Here is a 17,117-nt window from a genome sequence, read left to right on the forward strand (position 1 = left end):
AATTTTAGACACATATGACTTGCGTAATTGCATAATTTAGATGACAGCATAAGATTAATTACATGGAAGAGACGCCAGGTCTAAATTGGTTTAAAATGACCTAAAACATGACTAAATATTGTGTTGCAAATATTTTCAACAATTAATGTTTTTCCTTTAAAATGATGTAGGCATACATTGCATAAGCAACTACATTAAAAGCAATAGGCCTACAATTTCAATTTATTTGGAGTTTTATTTTGAAAGTCCCCCGCCGGATGTGTGACAGTCTACATTGAGTGTGTCTTGACTGCGGTCAACTGATCCAAGTGTCAGCGTTGAGTCAAGCACAACAGCAGGTTGCGACGTCCCTGTCAACTCCAGGAGTAACCCGGGGTCTGCGAACAGTAACCAGGAGGAGCGAAGACGAGCTTCCAGAGCATCCAGAAGACTTTAATGAATAACTGAAGTCAAAGTCTGCTTTTAATTTTGTCCCCCGAAAGGCGACAAGTGGCACTTTGGGACGCAGAGGGGGGAAAGGATCTGTGGAGAGCACTAAAGCGCGAAGCTGCAAGTCGGTCTCCTCCTCTCACCTTAACATGGCTTCAACGACCTGCACTCGGTTCACCGATGAGTACCAGCTGTACGAGGAGCTGGGAAAGTAAGTTTGCCTCATTTTCGAGTTGTTTTCATCGACAGTTTCAATGAAAGCGACGCTTGACTGCCCGGTGCTTTTACTCCCGCTGTACCGGGAGACCTCCGCTTACCTGTCCCCACCTGACGCGTTCAGTCAGCGCGTGTAGGCAGGGCTGTCTCGCGAACTCAAATTCAAAATTCTGTCGATTTAATGAACTTTGGTTATTGACGAAGAAAGCGAGCGTGAGATAAAACGTGACAGACTCTGTCCCCGAGGTCGTATATTGAATACTTCCCACGCTTTCATTTTTATCTCAACTTTTTCAATCCCTGCTCGGTAACGCCCATTAGCTTGTATTTCTGGGCGACAGTACAGATCCGTACCTTTCGTATCAGTTCAAAAAGTTGGATTTTGTAAAGCACACGCCACTGAGTGCCTTGGAAAGCATGCCGAATGTTTAATTGCTACATCATAATTCGTCAGTCATCGTAAACAGTGATTTTAGGAGCTTGCTCCTCCGGCGACGTGTCAGGCAATTAAAAACTAGCAGAAATTTGAATGGAATTTGGCGACATTGGCGGAGAGGCACCTGTCTTGGAGCTTTAATTAAACGAAGACCTCCGCACACTACTACACCCGTGAGGGCAACAACATGTAGACGAGGATCTGAACATGCCTTTCCTCATTCCACAGTGGTGTACCTGAGAACCGTAACAAACGTATCATATAACTGATAAGTAGTACTATCAACATTATTCATCACATTAACTGACTAAAATACCAGCCATGGCATCAATTACTGCTCCACTCCGCCTTCAGGAATGTCGCTAAAAACAGGTTTGCAGGTCTGGTTTACATGGAAAGAGTTCTCCTGTAGGCTCCCTACAAGGTTTATTCCACATGTATCTGTTAGGAAAAATCTTGTAATGGAGCCATGCACACAGTGATTTGTATTCCTGGTAGTCCAGCTGCATATTTTTTGAATGAGCAACCTATTTTAAGGCTAAAAGGGGGATGTATACATGCACGGTGAATGAGGGACTTCTTAAAAAGTCAATCAGTATGTGGTAGTGAGTGATGAAATCTCTTCACTGTTCGCTCTTTGGAACAGTGCTTTACACAGTCTGCAACAAGACCCCTGCCTTCCTTGGATGTCATGTTACTACTTGTTGGTATCCTTACATACATTCTTGATGCACATACCGGAAATGTGAATGTGAAAGAACTTTTTTACAGTGTACTTTCTTTAGAGTGTTTTTGGAAGATCCCGCTGAGCAATATGATTATTTTATACCCCAACAATTCAAATATAGCTATCAAGCAAATTCTACTAATCCATATTAGCCAAAAAGAGATGTTAAAGCCACCGTCTGCCTGCACAGGTTTTTCCACTATTGTTCCTGATTAGACCTCTTTTAAAGCACTGTGTGGGTGTGCTCAGACTGTGCTTGGTTGACATCTCCCTCAGCCTAAAAGCTCAGGATCAACTTGGTACATCTTTCGTATGAACATTAAAGCACTTTTGTATACATGAAGCAGAGAGGTCACAAAGTGCTTTACAAGATTAAAACAAATATAGTTAGGAAACTGTAATCGATGCAGGGTTAGGGTTAGAAAGTGACCTTGCCATACAGTGACATCTCTAACTCTCCTGTAGGGGTGCTTTCTCTGTGGTGAGACGGTGCATGAAGATCTCCACAGGGCAGGAATACGCCGCCAAAATAATCAATACCAAGAAGTTGTCTGCAAGGGGTGAGTACATGTTCTGTAATGTGGCTTTAACCTAGGCCTGTGCAATATGACCAAAAAGTCTATCATGATAGCAAAATTTCATATTGGCAGATATTGATAATTACTGATCATTTTAAATGACCTGTCTTATTAAGACCAGGCGAAAAAAGGTTGAATTTAACCTCATTATTTTAAATAAAATCATTTAATCAAGGCACACAGGTTATAATTACGTTAACATAATAAAAAAACACACAAGTAAAATCACACAAATGAATAAAAATAGCTGACCTGTCCCTTTTTCATTCACAATTTCCTCTCTGGCAGTACTCATTTTCTCACTAGTGTTAATTGGTTGGTTAGTTGTTCTTTTCTCGCGGATGGTTTGTAAAACAGTCGGCCAGCAACGGAGCTGGTGCTGGCCGACTGATTGTGGGCTGTAGTTGCCCCGGTGGTCGCGCCGAACACCTTGGCTGTCACAGCTGCAGTGTCTCTGCAGGCTGGGTGGCAGAGCAGCGGTGGCCAGAGCCAGCCTGTTTGCTCTATGTAACAAGCCCAGAGACACTCCAGCAGTGAAGAGTGGCTCCATGTGACACCAAGAGGAGCAGCAGAAGACAGGGACAGTGGCCAAAGTGGTTGGTGTGCTTGCTGGCACAGCTACGGCTCATAGGCTGCCGTATCAGACCGCAAGAAAAGCAGACATTAATACTCTGTGAGTTAAGTTTTACAGGCTGGTCTGGTGAGAACTGCGACCCAAAGTAATGCCTCTGACAAGCTCTTCTGTTGTTGTCAGTCACATGGTGATGGTGCAACAGAACTACATACCTGCTAAATGATTTGCTGTTCACGTGTCACACGTAGCATACCTAATCAAGGGATATGATAGGCTGTTTATAAGCCAGGGCCTATTGGCTATGTGCTGTTAAGTTCGTTTGCATTTAATGCATACATGTGAAACAAGGTGTCATCGCAGATATTGCAGTCGTTTTATCGCTCAGGCCTACTTTAACCTCAGAAGAAGCTATTGTCACACTAGATGTTGTTATTCTGTTAACTTTGATGTGTAGAGACACAAGGCTGTGGCACAGGTCGCTCTGGGACAGCACCTCTGTGTGAAACTGTGCCATGTCACCTCTCAAACCAACTTCTTTTGTTTTGACTGTACATGTTTTCTCACACCTTCTCTCAGTCATGTCTGTGTGAGCAGGAGGTGGTCAGATTTCGAGAGCTTGAAATTCCCTTTCACTTTCATGATTTCCATTTATTGTAAGTTCACTCGGCACCAAATGGCACCAACATGAAGGAGCTCCTTTTGTGACTCATTCTCTGATATCAACCACAGCCCCTGATGTCTGATGAGCTGTACGTGACTCACTGCGCTGTCTTTCACAGTGAAACACAAGCCAGTGAAGGCAGCATGCTGGCTGAATCAAGAAAAACTCCTCCTGGTGACCTTTTGGTGTGCTCGCATCTGTAACTGAGTGTTTGTTCAGGAAGTGGAGGCATGGATTCTTTATTTTCCTCTCCTCACCTTTTCTATTCTGCAGCGTGGGCAGAAGCTCCCCCTGTCCGGATTATGCGCTGATTGATCCCTGGGCTGATGTGAAAGTGCACAACACACAAATACACAAACAAAAGGAGATATGCTTGAAAAGGCACACAGTAATGGTGAGCAACAGATGTAGGGTCTCATGAGGGAAGCAGGGGGTTTCCTAACAGCATTAACAGCATCGTGTAGAAAACAGACTGTATTTTCATAGTTTTAGCCGGTAAAACTAACATTGTATTCTGGTCATCTATTGCTCCTGTTCCTTGCCTCTAGATTAAGTCCAGATGAGTCCAAATTGGCTTGAGACTTTTGTAAACTGGATATGTGTGTGCTTTGGACTGTTGATTGGACTAAGCAAGACTTCTGAAGACCTCATCTTGGGCTCTGGGAAAGTGTGACGAGCATATTTTGCCTTTTTTGGGTATTTTTATAGTTGAAACAACAACAACAAAAATATCTGCTGATTGATTATGAAACAAATCATTAGTTGCAACCATATCGAGTTTTATATCATTTCAATCTCTCAGTACAGACCTTTGTTAAAATGTGACAGAAACGGGAAACAATGTACCTAGGCAAATGTGCCTTACAACTCTGAGAATGCAGTATAGATATGTTCAGAATAAACTAGAATGCCACTCAGTAGAGCGCATACCTCCGCCAAGGCACAACCGTCCTCCTAAATTCAATCAAGACTAATTCAATATCAAATAAAACATACTTAAATCAAACTGCATGTCTTAAATATGAATGCTTGGTTATTTAAGGACTAAGTAAGCATTACCTGTATTTTTAAGCCTCTCCAGTCTGCTCCGGGACTAAAGACTGACTTGTGCCTGTGGCCGAGACTGAGACAAGTCCGAAATGATAGCTTTAAATCTTGAGACAGAACCTGAGATGGTATTTTGTTAACTGAGTGCAAAACTTTGAAGATAAAACACAAGTTGTGATATACAAAATTCTATTGTAATTGTATTCTTGACCTGAAATTAATAACAATCCTAATACAAAAAAAAAATCTTCTTTCTTGGACAGATACCCAAACCAATTGTCATTTTGATAAGTTGTCTGACCTGAAAGTGGCCAGATCACTACTTGTATATTTTCACTACATTATTGTTGTTACTACGACCCTCCTTCTCTGTAGTTAATACGTTCAATATGATAACCACATGACCACAACCCAGATCACCATTGGTTATGATGAGAAGCCACAATATGGTTAACAGCATCTCAGAACCCCTGTCACTGAAAGACACTATTCAGGCAAACAGATGGGTTACAGATGATAAAATTTATAACTGTACCTCTGATTTATTTGGTGCTAAAAAAATTGCACATTGCAGCCTCAAATAGTGAAATTCCCCCTAATCCACCTTACAGAGGTTTCACATGACAGCAGTGGTGTTCAGAAGAGATAGAGAGAAAACATTACTGAAGGCACACTGTGCCTTCAGGCAGATAGACAGCAGTGTGCTGTTAGACCGTCTGATAGATATTGAAGCAGGCAGGCTGAAGTGAAGATCACGTTCAATGAGGGGAAACCCCAGAGTCACTGCCAGCGCTGCTGACACTGCTGCTGCGTGAGGAGAAATCTTAAACAGGAAGCTCCATCCCATCGGAGAGGCTTCATGTGGCAGTAAACCTTGGCTTCACACCAAAGGCATTGCTTTCGGAGTGCACTTCCAAGGAATAGTGACGTGATTGTACTGCAGTTGATATCATCATCATAGTGTATTTTCCCAAATGAATACATCAGCATTGAATTTTTAAAATCTATATCGAACCTTAAGCTTTGAATTGTTGTAACCTGTGAGAGCATATTCGTGCCATCAATTGAAGTATACTGACAAGAATATTTTATAGGAAAAGCACAGTGCGAGGTCACTCCTCCACTCAGGGGAATCAGGAAGTGGGTCGTTGATATGTAGGTAGGACACAGCTTGGTTTGAGAGCAGCATTAGTGTGACTCCTTAGGGTGTTGCCTCCACTTTGATTGGATCCTGAGTGTAAAACATGCCAGATCATATCAAGACATTTGAAAGATGCAGTATTCAATAGTTGTTGTGCCTTGTGTCATTTTGTTGATGTTTGAGGTGTCGTTGCCTCTTTTTTTTAAGCTTGAGTGGTCAAGTGGAGCAGCCTGTACATATAAGCCCCTTTTACACAGCCTGTTCAAGTGGGTCTGTTGCATATGAGACCATGGTTGAGGTCATGAATAGCTCTTCTGTTAAAAGTATATTTGAAAAAAATCATTGCCAACATGTGTATACTCTTCAAGTACGTCTTTCTTCCTGTTCTGAATGTTCTTTTACAAGGTCTTATCTACCTGTTTGTTTGTTTGTTTGTTTATTTATTTATTTATTTATTTATTTATTTATTTATTTTAAATTATCTACCTTATTTTTATGAATTTGATCATGGTGGAAGTTCACAAATTTGTTTGTGTATTTATTTGCCCAAACCACTTCCTTCCAAATAAAGCACTCATAGCCCTAATACTGGGACAAGCACAGAACATGTAACGAAAACATTATCCAGATGTACTGAAGTGAAAGCCTGTCTTCTCTGACAGCACTGGCTCGTATGGAGGAAAAACTAGGGCAATGGTTGAACACAGCCCTAGTGATGCTTGGACTCAGCGGAGTGAAAATGATCACTTGACAAACCCACCAGGCTGTGGAAAAGCTAGCCACGGTTCAGGAGCCAGCCATTCTGACGTTTTGCTTCTGGAAAATACCCGAGGCCCCAGCCGCTCACGGTGAACTCTTCATTCCCATGGAAACAAAAGAGATGGAGAGCTAAATATAGTCTGTGGGGTAATATAGGCGTTGGAGTATATGACAGTCTTGGTGCTGTTAATTGTCCAAGTGCATGATGGTGTTTGTTGTATGAATCGCAAAGCTCAGACTCATTCAGTTAAACAAAGAACAATAATCTAATTTACTGAATTTTTATCTAGCTTCATTTTGCAGCAATGAGCCTGTAAGTTCTATGTAAGTCATGTTAACACAGGCCCAAATACTACACAAAAAGCGTAGATTAACAAGCCTGAGCCAGCTGCTTTTTATGTTTAAGGGTGATGACCTGACCCCTCAAAGTGTCTAAATGAAGTGCTCTATCAGAGCATACACCGCTGGTCGGTGTGTGTGCAGTGCCAGAGGTTGGCTTAGCAGCTAATGTCAGAGGCTCACACGCAATTTACACAGTTCCCCCTGCAAAGACTTTTGAGTGTGTCTTGGCATTGTATCCACAGCTCATCCCTCAGGTCCTGGCTGACCCATATGGCCTGTGACTTGGATGGCCAGCGAGCTGTTGACACAAGCATAAGTGATGACTCAGAACGCCCAGAGAGAATGTTCTTGTGTCTCTGTCACTATTTAAATAGTCTGTCACTCATATCTAAAGTGTGTCCATCTCTAAATGGTATGTAAGATTAAATAATTGGCTAAGAATTCTTGTAGACTGGTTAATGTTTGCTATGAAGGATACGAAAATGATATGTTAGCACTTGTTTCCATACCTGGATAGTCGGTGGGATGCTGTTAGAGCAATAGTGCCACATTTTGACAAATTTTGTTATTTGCGTTCTTGACATCTGTTAGTTGAGAAGACCAATACTCCCTCATATCTTTCCAGTAAATCTATGGCTACAGTCAGCAGTTAGTTAGCATAGCTTGGCACAAAGTCTGGAAACTTCCTTGAGCCTTTCCATGATCCTGAGGTTGCCAGGCAACCAGTGGCGACACAAGGAAGACAATGCTCTGGGTAAAAAAAACAAAAACAGCTTTTAATATTTAAATTTAATATTTATATAGATTAAACAAATAAAATATAAAGAGTAATGTTAAGTGAGCTTAAAAGGTGTTGCTAGGCAGAATTTGTTACCTTTGGAAATAAAGTAACTGTTTCCCCATGTTTCCAGTCTTTATGCTCCGCTCAACTAGGAAGGGAATACAAGAATTTCCCAGAATATCAAACTATTCCTTATATCTGGAAAGTGTATGAAAACAGTTATCAGTAATGCTGAAGCAATTGGTAAGTAGTCAGAAAATCAGTTGACAACAGTTTGATTAATATTTTAAATAATTTCTACGGAAGAAATTTCAAACACTTGATTTTCTTGACTTTTGTCAGTTTTTTATCATAGACATTTGACACCTTTCACGCTATTTTGACTTTTTTCTGACATTGAACAGACTAGACAAAATTCAGAAGCATAGCTGATAGATTAATCAATAATGTACTGCAGCACTAAACACTATCTGAACATCAAAGTCATGCACGTCTCCTAGGCAGGTGGTTCAGTTCACCCTAGGCCTGGGCGATATGGCCAAAAGTTTCATATTTGCCAATATTGATAATTATTGATAATTTTTTTAATGACCTGTCATATTTGTATCATTTTTAAAGACCAGGCCAAAAAAGGAATGAATTCAATTGAATTTAACCTCATTATTTTGAATATAACCACTTAATCAAGGCACACGGATTATAATTACGTTAACATAATGAAAAATTAACAAAAATACTGCCATATGGGCAATCTCACCGGTCCTTTTTCAGTCACAATTTCCTCACACAGGCTCACAGGTTATTAATCAATTATTATATGCGCAACTGCAGTGTCTCTTGACTTGTAGGTAGAGCAAACAGGCCGGGAGGCAGAGCAGTTGGGGCCAGAGCTGGCCTGTCTGCTCTACCTAACAAGCCCAGAGACACTCCAACAGTGAAGAGTGGCTCTGCAGAATGTGTGACACCAAGAGGAGCAACAGAGGAGTGGTACCGAGGCCGAAATAGCCAGTGTGTTTGCCAGCACAGCTGCGGCTTGTAGGCGGCAGTATCAGACCGCAACAAAAGCAGACATTAGTACTTGTGAGTTAATAATTTCACAGGCAAAGCATGTCTGGTCTTGTGAGAACTATGGCCCATATTAATGCCTCTGAAACATTCTTCTGTTGTTGTCAGTCACTGGGCGATGGTGCAGCCTAACTACACACATGATGATAAATCATTGGCTGTTCATCAAGGGTAATGATAGGCTGTTTATATGTCAGGGCTTATTGGCTATGTGCTGTCAAGTTTGTTTGCATTTAATGCATACACATGAAACTATTGAGCATTTTATGGAACTATTTCCTTTTAGTATAAAGCCCAGAGGAAATACTCCAGTTCATCAGTATCAAAGAAATTGGATGACACCAATGATAGACAAGTCAGGAGGGGCCTCGGGCTTACCTACTGTAGTCTTGACAAATAATATGAAACGTTAATTAGACCATTTATATGGATGACCTGTCTATCTCTGATACATATTGCTAATGTTTAATCTCCCCTGAACTAGGCGTTCAGCCTCATGCTATCAATTGAGTCCATGGCTATGAAAAAATTAGAACTGGTGAAATCTTTTCACTGTCTTGTCCATTACAAAATATTATATAAAAAAAGCTTCTGGTAACTAGTGTTGGTACAAGTAACTATTCTCTTTGAGTTTTCTGCTAATTATTTTCTTGATTGAGCTCAAGTTGACAAATTGCTTGTGTTTTCTGACCATTTTCATTGACCAAACAACCCAAAATGCAAAGATATTCAATTTACTGTCATTGAAGACTAAAAATACCAGTAAAAGTTCAATTTTGAGAAGTTGGAAACAGTGATTTTTTTTTTTTTTTGGCACAGTATGTCAGAAGCCCCTGTGTCCCCTTTTGACTTTTCTTGATTGTAAACAAATGTGTTGAACATTTCTCCACAACACAGAGTACAAAAATGTGAATCTCAGCAATTCTATTTTCTGTTTTTGATGACATCACTGTGTGTTTAACCAAGTGGATAGCTGTCAACATTCATGTGACTGAAAATTCAGCTTCTGCTAAACAAAACCCCCTTGTTTTCTTTGTCTGCTCTGTGTGTGTTTCACCAGGAGAAAACGGTTAGAGTTTTGTTTTATCTCTTTGTGTTTCTTTTCTTTTTTCCACATAAATCCTCAGTGTGTTGAACCCCCTGTGTTTGATTAAGCTGAGACAAAAGGCCCTGGAGCTCCTAAACTGTCTGCTTTGAACTGGATTTTGAGTCACATATTCATTCGTGTAAAGAAGGAAAGTGTTTCTGGTGCCTTTACAGTTGAAATGCACCAGGAATCTTAACAGTAGTGCAATGACAGGATTGTGTTTGTACATCTGTAATAATTCACCCCAGACTCCCTCTTCTTGTAACTGATGCACAGTTGCTCGCAGCAGGCTAAAAATATCTCTTTAGAACAACGCAAGGGAGCGTGAAAAACAGAAATCAGACTGGCCCGTTATAGGACAACTGTCAGCGGGAGTGGAGGCCTCTCCAGTCCTTGGCATCTGGTATTTTTATCTCTGCCTGCCTAATTTACCCATCAATCAACTGGCAAGGGAAAGAATTATCATCCTAGCTTTTCTGTTTTTAAATGGTAATTAATGTTATTTCCTCCACAACTCTAGCTTACTGTGTTCAGGCTAAAGAAGGGATGAATAAGTGAGAGAATAATGAGCAGTAGAAATGAAAGAATGGAGGACACCAAGTCATTGAAAATTATCAGCATGATGTACGTTTAAGATAAACACAGTCATCCATCAAATGGCAATTTAAAAAAATTAATTAACCATTCAGCAATACAATATACCAGTTCATGACATTCAGCCACACTAACCGTCTTGTTAAGTTTTTTTTGGGATACAATTGTTCAAAATTCTTTGTAGTGCTAAGCTGGCAGGCAGCAGATTGCAGGTATTGACTGTTTGATGATGAAATACACTGGCGGATGCTAGGCTGATTTGTCCGCTATCAGCCACTCAATCAAAGCCTACAGAAGGTGCCTCATCAATACTGATAAGCTGCATTGTCTCTTCTCAAATAAAAACACTGGGGGGATTTCCGTGGATTAGTGTCTCAGTCACTCTGAAGTCGAGCCTTTGTTTGATGAATCAACCAGGGAAAAAAAAGGGCCACTTTTCTGTCTGTTGGTTTTCTTTCAGCTCATATCCGACTGAGAGCAAATAGGTTTTTGAAGGCTAATACTCATAATTTAGTAGAGAAACAATGTAACGATCAGTTTGACAGAAAATCAATGTCAATAACTCAAGTGATTTTATTTATTTAAGTTATTATAAGAAGCCAAATATTCTCTGGTTGCCGCCTTTCAAATGTGACAATTTACTGCCCGTCTCTGTTTCATTTGAATATGTTTAAGTTTTGTACTTTTGGTTGAACCAAACAACCAACTTTTTTCCCCTCTATTTTCAGCCATTTATGGTGGTACAAAGTAAATTGCTGCCCTAAGCCATGATTAACAAGCACTTGGATGTCTTCAAAGTGGTCAACACTAGGGTTGTTCCAATACAGGTACCAGAATCAGCAATGCCTCTGATATTGATTAAAATGTTGGCATCAGTATCCGTGAGTATGTCTATGCACTGATCCCATACCACATAATATATTTTTTGGAAATGGGGCCCTGTGACCCAGCAGTGTCTAATATGCGCGTATGCAACTTAGCTGATTTTTTTTTTCTTTACGCACAAATACCCAATATCCAAAAATGGCATGTGACTTCAGTTAAATCGGTACTTGGTACCAGCTGATATACAAAGTTCAGGTATCAGAATCGGTTTTGTGAAGGAAGTAACTGTATCGGTAGATCTTTGGTTAAAACAAATGTATATGTTTACAAGACAGCAAAACTTGAAATCTAGACTTTATGAGAACCTTCTTAAGGCAGGTTGAGGAGGGTTTTTAGTGGCACGGTGTCTGATTCGGAATTATTAAAACAATCTGAAAACAATAATATCAAGAGATGTAGAACATACACTGCTTAATATGATGAATTTTAGTCGCAAAATCCATCAAACAGATTGTATTCCTCCTCTTTCTCTTTATTGTCACATCGTCACATTGGGGGATGTTGCTTTCTATTTTTAATTTGTTGATTAACTCCTCTTTGTAGATTGCTAGTTTACATGATGCTCGCTAATTAGATCACTCTCATATTGCATTGTTAGCCTGTCTGTCCTTTAATAATCATAACAATCATGGAATTTACAAAGGGAGAGTTAAAATACATAAATAAAATACATGTCTGAAATAAAGCAAAAAACCTTTCATTTATGTAGGAAGATGAGTAGAGATTTAAAAAAAAAATGCAACTGTGATTGCTTTTGAAGCAAATTTGACCTTTGTCTTATCTCAGACAGAGTATTTATGAATGTGTGTTGTGTTTTTGATGCTGAATCATTGGTATTACCCTTCAAAAATGTGATTGAGTTGCCAATCCATCCATATTTCACTGGGTCCAGGTTGTGGTCACGGCAGGTCATGCAAGGCAGTCCAAATCACTTTTTCCCCAGCCTGGTCCTCCAGGTCTTCCTTGAGGATTTCGAGGAGTTCCCTTACCATATGGCATGTGTAATTCCTCCAGCATGTTCTGAGTCCGCCCAGAACACATCCCAGTTGGACATGACTAGAATACATCCACAGGGACTTGTCCATCCTATTCATATACCCCAACCACCTCAGCTGAATCGTTTTGATATGGAGTAGGGGTCAACCAATTACTGGCCTGGCCGATTACAAGAGTAATAGCCAATCAACACTGAAGGCTCAGTGCCACTGACTGGGCAGAGAAAGGTGAGAAGCTTTGGTGAGCTGACAGAGTTGCATTAGGAGGGTAAAGCAGCTGGCCGAAGTTATAAACATCACAATCCTCTACACTGTAGTTCCAAAAATACCACAATCCTATGATTTGTTTCCATTGTGACAAGCATACACAGTTTCCCTAGTTACACCGCTGAAAATGCCCCAATAATGCAATTTGTTGTAATGTAAGTGATAATGTTAGCCTGTCTATAGCCTGTCTGAAACAGTGGCTGGCCCGTATAAGATGGTGATCTGTTAGTGTAGCTGATAATAACGATGCTAATATCGAGCTAATTTGAATGCCACTTTCTTGCTGGCTGTTAGGCCTTGTCAGGGTTGCACATTGTCGCCTATTCTTTTAGTCAATTCCATGGTCAGCATCTAAAGGTGCAGCCAGAATGGGCACAGTGTCTTGCACGGTAGTCACAGGATTGGATATCTGCTTTTTGCAGATTATGTGGTTCTGTTGACTTCATCAGGGACCATTTTGTTAGGGATGAGAGTCAACATCTACAAGTTTTTGGCCAGGGCACTCGATAGAAAATTGTTGCTTGTTCTGTTTATGCTTGGGAAGAGTCAATATCGCAAGTGAAGGAGTTAAAGTATCATAAGACCTTTTACACTGGAGAGAGAAATATAATTATTGTTATATGCATTAGAACTTCTATTAACATTTTGTGTTATTTGTCAAGGCTACAGTAGGTAAGCCTGAGGCCCCTCCTGACTTGTCTTTCATTGGTGTCATCCACTCAGGTGCCGCCTCTTCCCATCTCTTTGAAACTGATAAACTGGAGTATTTCCTCTGGGCTTTATACTAAATCCTCATTTAGCCAAGTAGGGCAGCCACTTGAGGGACAGGCTGCCTGCTTTAATTAGGGCTTCTTTGTCTGTCAGACAGAGACTGGGTGCTCCAATCTAGAGACAGAATCTTCCAGCGGTGCTCTCCTCCGCCTTAATAAACCACTCTGCTGGCTTTGAGAGCACAAGGTCAGTCTCTCTCTGTCCCTCTGAAGCTTTATGGCTCTCTGGTAAAGCAACTCTTTCACTCATTCTCTGTCCTGTTCTCTGCCTTTCCTATTCTTTGTGGCATTAGCGTTTGAACTTTGGATATTTGTGTTCATCACAACAGTAACAGCATGGTGTTATAGTGGTTAGCACTGTTGCCTCAAAAACAGGTTGTACTTTTTACTAATGTCAATCCTTGTCATTTCCACAGAGGTGAAAAGAAAAGAACACGACGGAAAAGAAACATGCAATGAATACAAGGTGAAAACCTTAGTAGTCAAGCTGTGAAACAAAAATATTACTTTGACTGAAAACATCTTTGTACATACTAGGGCTGCAACTAACAACTAATTTGATAATCGATTAATCTGTTGATTATTACTGTCTTTTTATCCGATTAATCGATTATTAATCAGATAAATCTTTCAAACAACTTGCCAAATAAAACAAAGCAAATGTTACAAAAATTGTTTTTTATAAAGTGCACATAACTTACAATTACATTTACATTTTTTCTCAACACAAAAACCTTTTAAAGTCTTCCATTTAAAAAGGAGCCAAATGAATTAAACAAACAAAACATAAAATAAATAATAATAACGATAATAATAATAATTATTATTATTATATCATTATTATTATTATTATTATTATTATACATGTATAAAGTGCACTTCAGTTTGTAGCTGAACGGTTTTTAAGTTATCAACAAAAACACAATATATATAGGTTTTGACAAATTTCACATGGCAGGCCTTTCCATTTGTTCTCAAAACAAAAACCTGTTCAAGTCTTCAGTTTAAAAAGTGGAGGTGATTTAGCTGAAGAACCGTTCAAATAACAAAGAAAAACATAAAACACGAACCAAGTGTTAAACAGGCTTTGCTAAATGGCTCTTCAACAACAGGCCATGGAGGTAGAATTGGAGTATGAAAGAATGGTTCTGCAGGAACACCCTCTCTCTCACTGACTTACAAGAAACTGTGCATTGCAATGCAAAAATGTTAGCATGTCCACATGCTCTGGGCGAAGGGTGGCTCTCTTCTTGGAAGCGATGTTGCCTGCTGCAGAGAAGAGGCGCTCAGATGGTGTTGAGGTGCCAGGAATACATAAGTAGGACTTTGCTAACCTGGCCAAGGTGGGGTATCTATTCTCATTAGCTTTCCACCAATGTAATGTATTTTTTTTTCCTTGGGAAGGGGCTTCTCTCCAAAGTATGTGAGGACCTCGTTCCTCACTTGGCTATTGAGATCCTCACCTTCCCCCTCTCTATGCTCTTCTTCACTGCTGGTTTCAGAATCAAGGAGTGAGTCAAGTAAAGAAACAGGAGTTGTAGGTGCAGGAGCAGCTACAGTAATAGTGGAGGTGACACTGGTTTGCTCATGGACACTATCACACTGCTGCTAATGATCCCTTCTCACTTCGAATGCCTGTGTTTGCACCTTGGCTTGCACCTTAAAGACCTGCTCAGGTGTCAGAAACTTTAGTTTTCTGAATCTCGGGTCCAGGGCGGAGGAGAGGATCACTGTGTATGGTGCTGTGTCAGAGAAAGTAGTCTCCTTCTTCCATCGCTGTTGAAGCTGCTCTGTAGCAGTGACTTGGAAACCTTGCACTGCCGCTGACTCGAAGACAACACTCTGGGTGGACTTCAGTAGCCCCTTCACAAGTGGAGGTACTGCAGAGATAGTCGTGTATTTCTCCCCACTCATAAACACAGTGGCACATTCAAAGGGTTTAAGGGCTGTGGAAAGATCTTCAAGTAGGTTCCACTGGTCGGCTTTTAAGTCAAGGTACCGTTTGCCTCTCTGTGTAACAGTCGAGTTGGACAGCGTGGCAGTTACAGGCCACCTTTGCTCAAGCAGTCGGCTAATCATATAAAATGTGCTGTTCCATCTAGTGCTTACATCCTGAACAAGCTTGTGCTCAGGTGTTCCCATTTGTTGCTGTTTTTGTCTCAGTTTGTTGTAGGGGTGGGTATTGCCAAGGACCTCACGATACAATACGCATCACGATACTTGAGTCACGATACGATACGATATTGTGATATCCAAATTTTGCGATATATTGCGATATTCTACATAGTTCACTGAAAAATGTAAAATGCATTATGCATCTTAAAATCCGAGTTGTATGTACATCAGATGATAGTGATAATTCACAGGACAAACTGAGTCAGGTTACAACATATTTGCATGAACAACACACTGTCTGAAACACATTGAAAAGTGCAGTGTGCATTATTCTTAGTCTCCCTGAGCACAATGACACAAAGTGCATTGTGGGTCAGTGTCCACTAGGGGTGTCACGATTCTCCAAATCCTCGATTCGATTTGATTTTCGATTTTAGGGTCATGATTCGATTCGATTCTCGATTTTTTTCTTTTTCTTACAGCACAGACGCCTATGCTATTTTCAGACTAGTCTAGTCTACGATCATTGGTTTTATTCATCAAATTTTGTACAGTAAATCTTATTTCAAAAGTTGGGCTACATGTAAGTGATGCAATTTCCATAATGTATCACATTAGGCACTAATGGTCAAATTTAAATTATTTATTTGCAATATAAAGGTAACAATCTTGTTTTCAACAACAAAAACAAACAACAATGAGACGCTTCCTTTAGCACTTCTGCCAGATTATCACTTGTGTGTGCTTCATAGATGGGGCGAGTTTGAAGGACTGGACTTTCAATCTCCCAATCTTTATTGACGTAGTGCGCTGTGACGGTGATGTAACTCTCAGTTGCTCTTGAGGTCCAGCCATCTGTTGTTAAGGCAACTAACTCTGCATTGCTCAGACCCCTCACAACTTTTTCTTTAACGTCTTCATACATGGAGGGAACCACTTTTGTTGTAAGATGCGACCTGCTGGGCATACTGTAGCGTGGCTCAAGTACGCTAATTAAATGTTTAAATCCCGTGTTTTCCACCACCGAGTAAGGCTGCAGGTCTGCTGCTATAAATAGCCCTATAGCGCTAGTTATAGCTTTTGCGCGAGCTGAGGTCTGTGGAAGTTTTATTGCAAACGAGGATTGAATAGTTGGCTGGACCAGTGATGGTGCTTTCCCAGCTGTCAAATCTACATCTTTGTGATGCCGGCGAATGTGTCCTGCCATGTTCGTAGTGTTTCCCGTGGCCGGGTATGGTACACGCGCATAGCATATCTTACACACTGTGGTCTTCTTGTCAACAACGCGAACGTCGTCGACATAACTCACCGGGAACGCAAAGTATTTCCATACATGTGATTTAAGAGAAGCAGGAGCTGCTTCAAGCTCCGGTGCCGCGTCTCCTCCTTTATCTGCACTCGCCATCGTGTCATAACCTGCAGGATAGGTAACTAGCGGCGTCGGCTACAATGTGCTGCGTCATTTGCGTAACTGTGCGTAGTGTGCGTAGCTTTGTACACGGGGAGGGGGGGATCGTCGATCCTCTCTTTGACTTCGATGCTCGAGATCGTGACGTAATTTCGATCGATTTCGATAAAAAATCGAAATCGTGACACCCCTAGTGTCCACACACTGAAACTGAAATGAAACCTCAGTGCATCATGTTTC

General features: G+C 40.7%; 1 protein-coding gene across 4 annotated transcripts in view; it reads left to right on the top strand.

The window, feature by feature from the left end:
* The first annotated feature begins 310 nt into the window (after positions 1-310).
* camk2d1 (calcium/calmodulin-dependent protein kinase (CaM kinase) II delta 1) overlaps positions 311-17,117 on the top strand; it is a 101,068-nt gene continuing 84,261 nt past the window's right edge. For 2 of the 4 annotated variants that reach the window (XM_073474556.1, XM_073474559.1), the window contains exons 1-2: positions 366-640; positions 2,274-2,368. In XM_073474556.1, coding sequence (XP_073330657.1) covers positions 579-640; positions 2,274-2,368 — 157 coding nt within the window. In that variant the 5' untranslated portion in view covers positions 366-578. Of the gene's footprint in view, positions 641-2,273; positions 2,369-17,117 lie in introns of all 4 variants that reach the window. The other 2 variants (XM_073474557.1, XM_073474558.1) reach the window with 2 other exon arrangements.

Source organism: Pagrus major, chromosome 10, assembly GCF_040436345.1.
Source record: "Pagrus major chromosome 10, Pma_NU_1.0".
NCBI classification, from domain to species: Eukaryota; Metazoa; Chordata; class Actinopteri; order Spariformes; family Sparidae; genus Pagrus; species Pagrus major.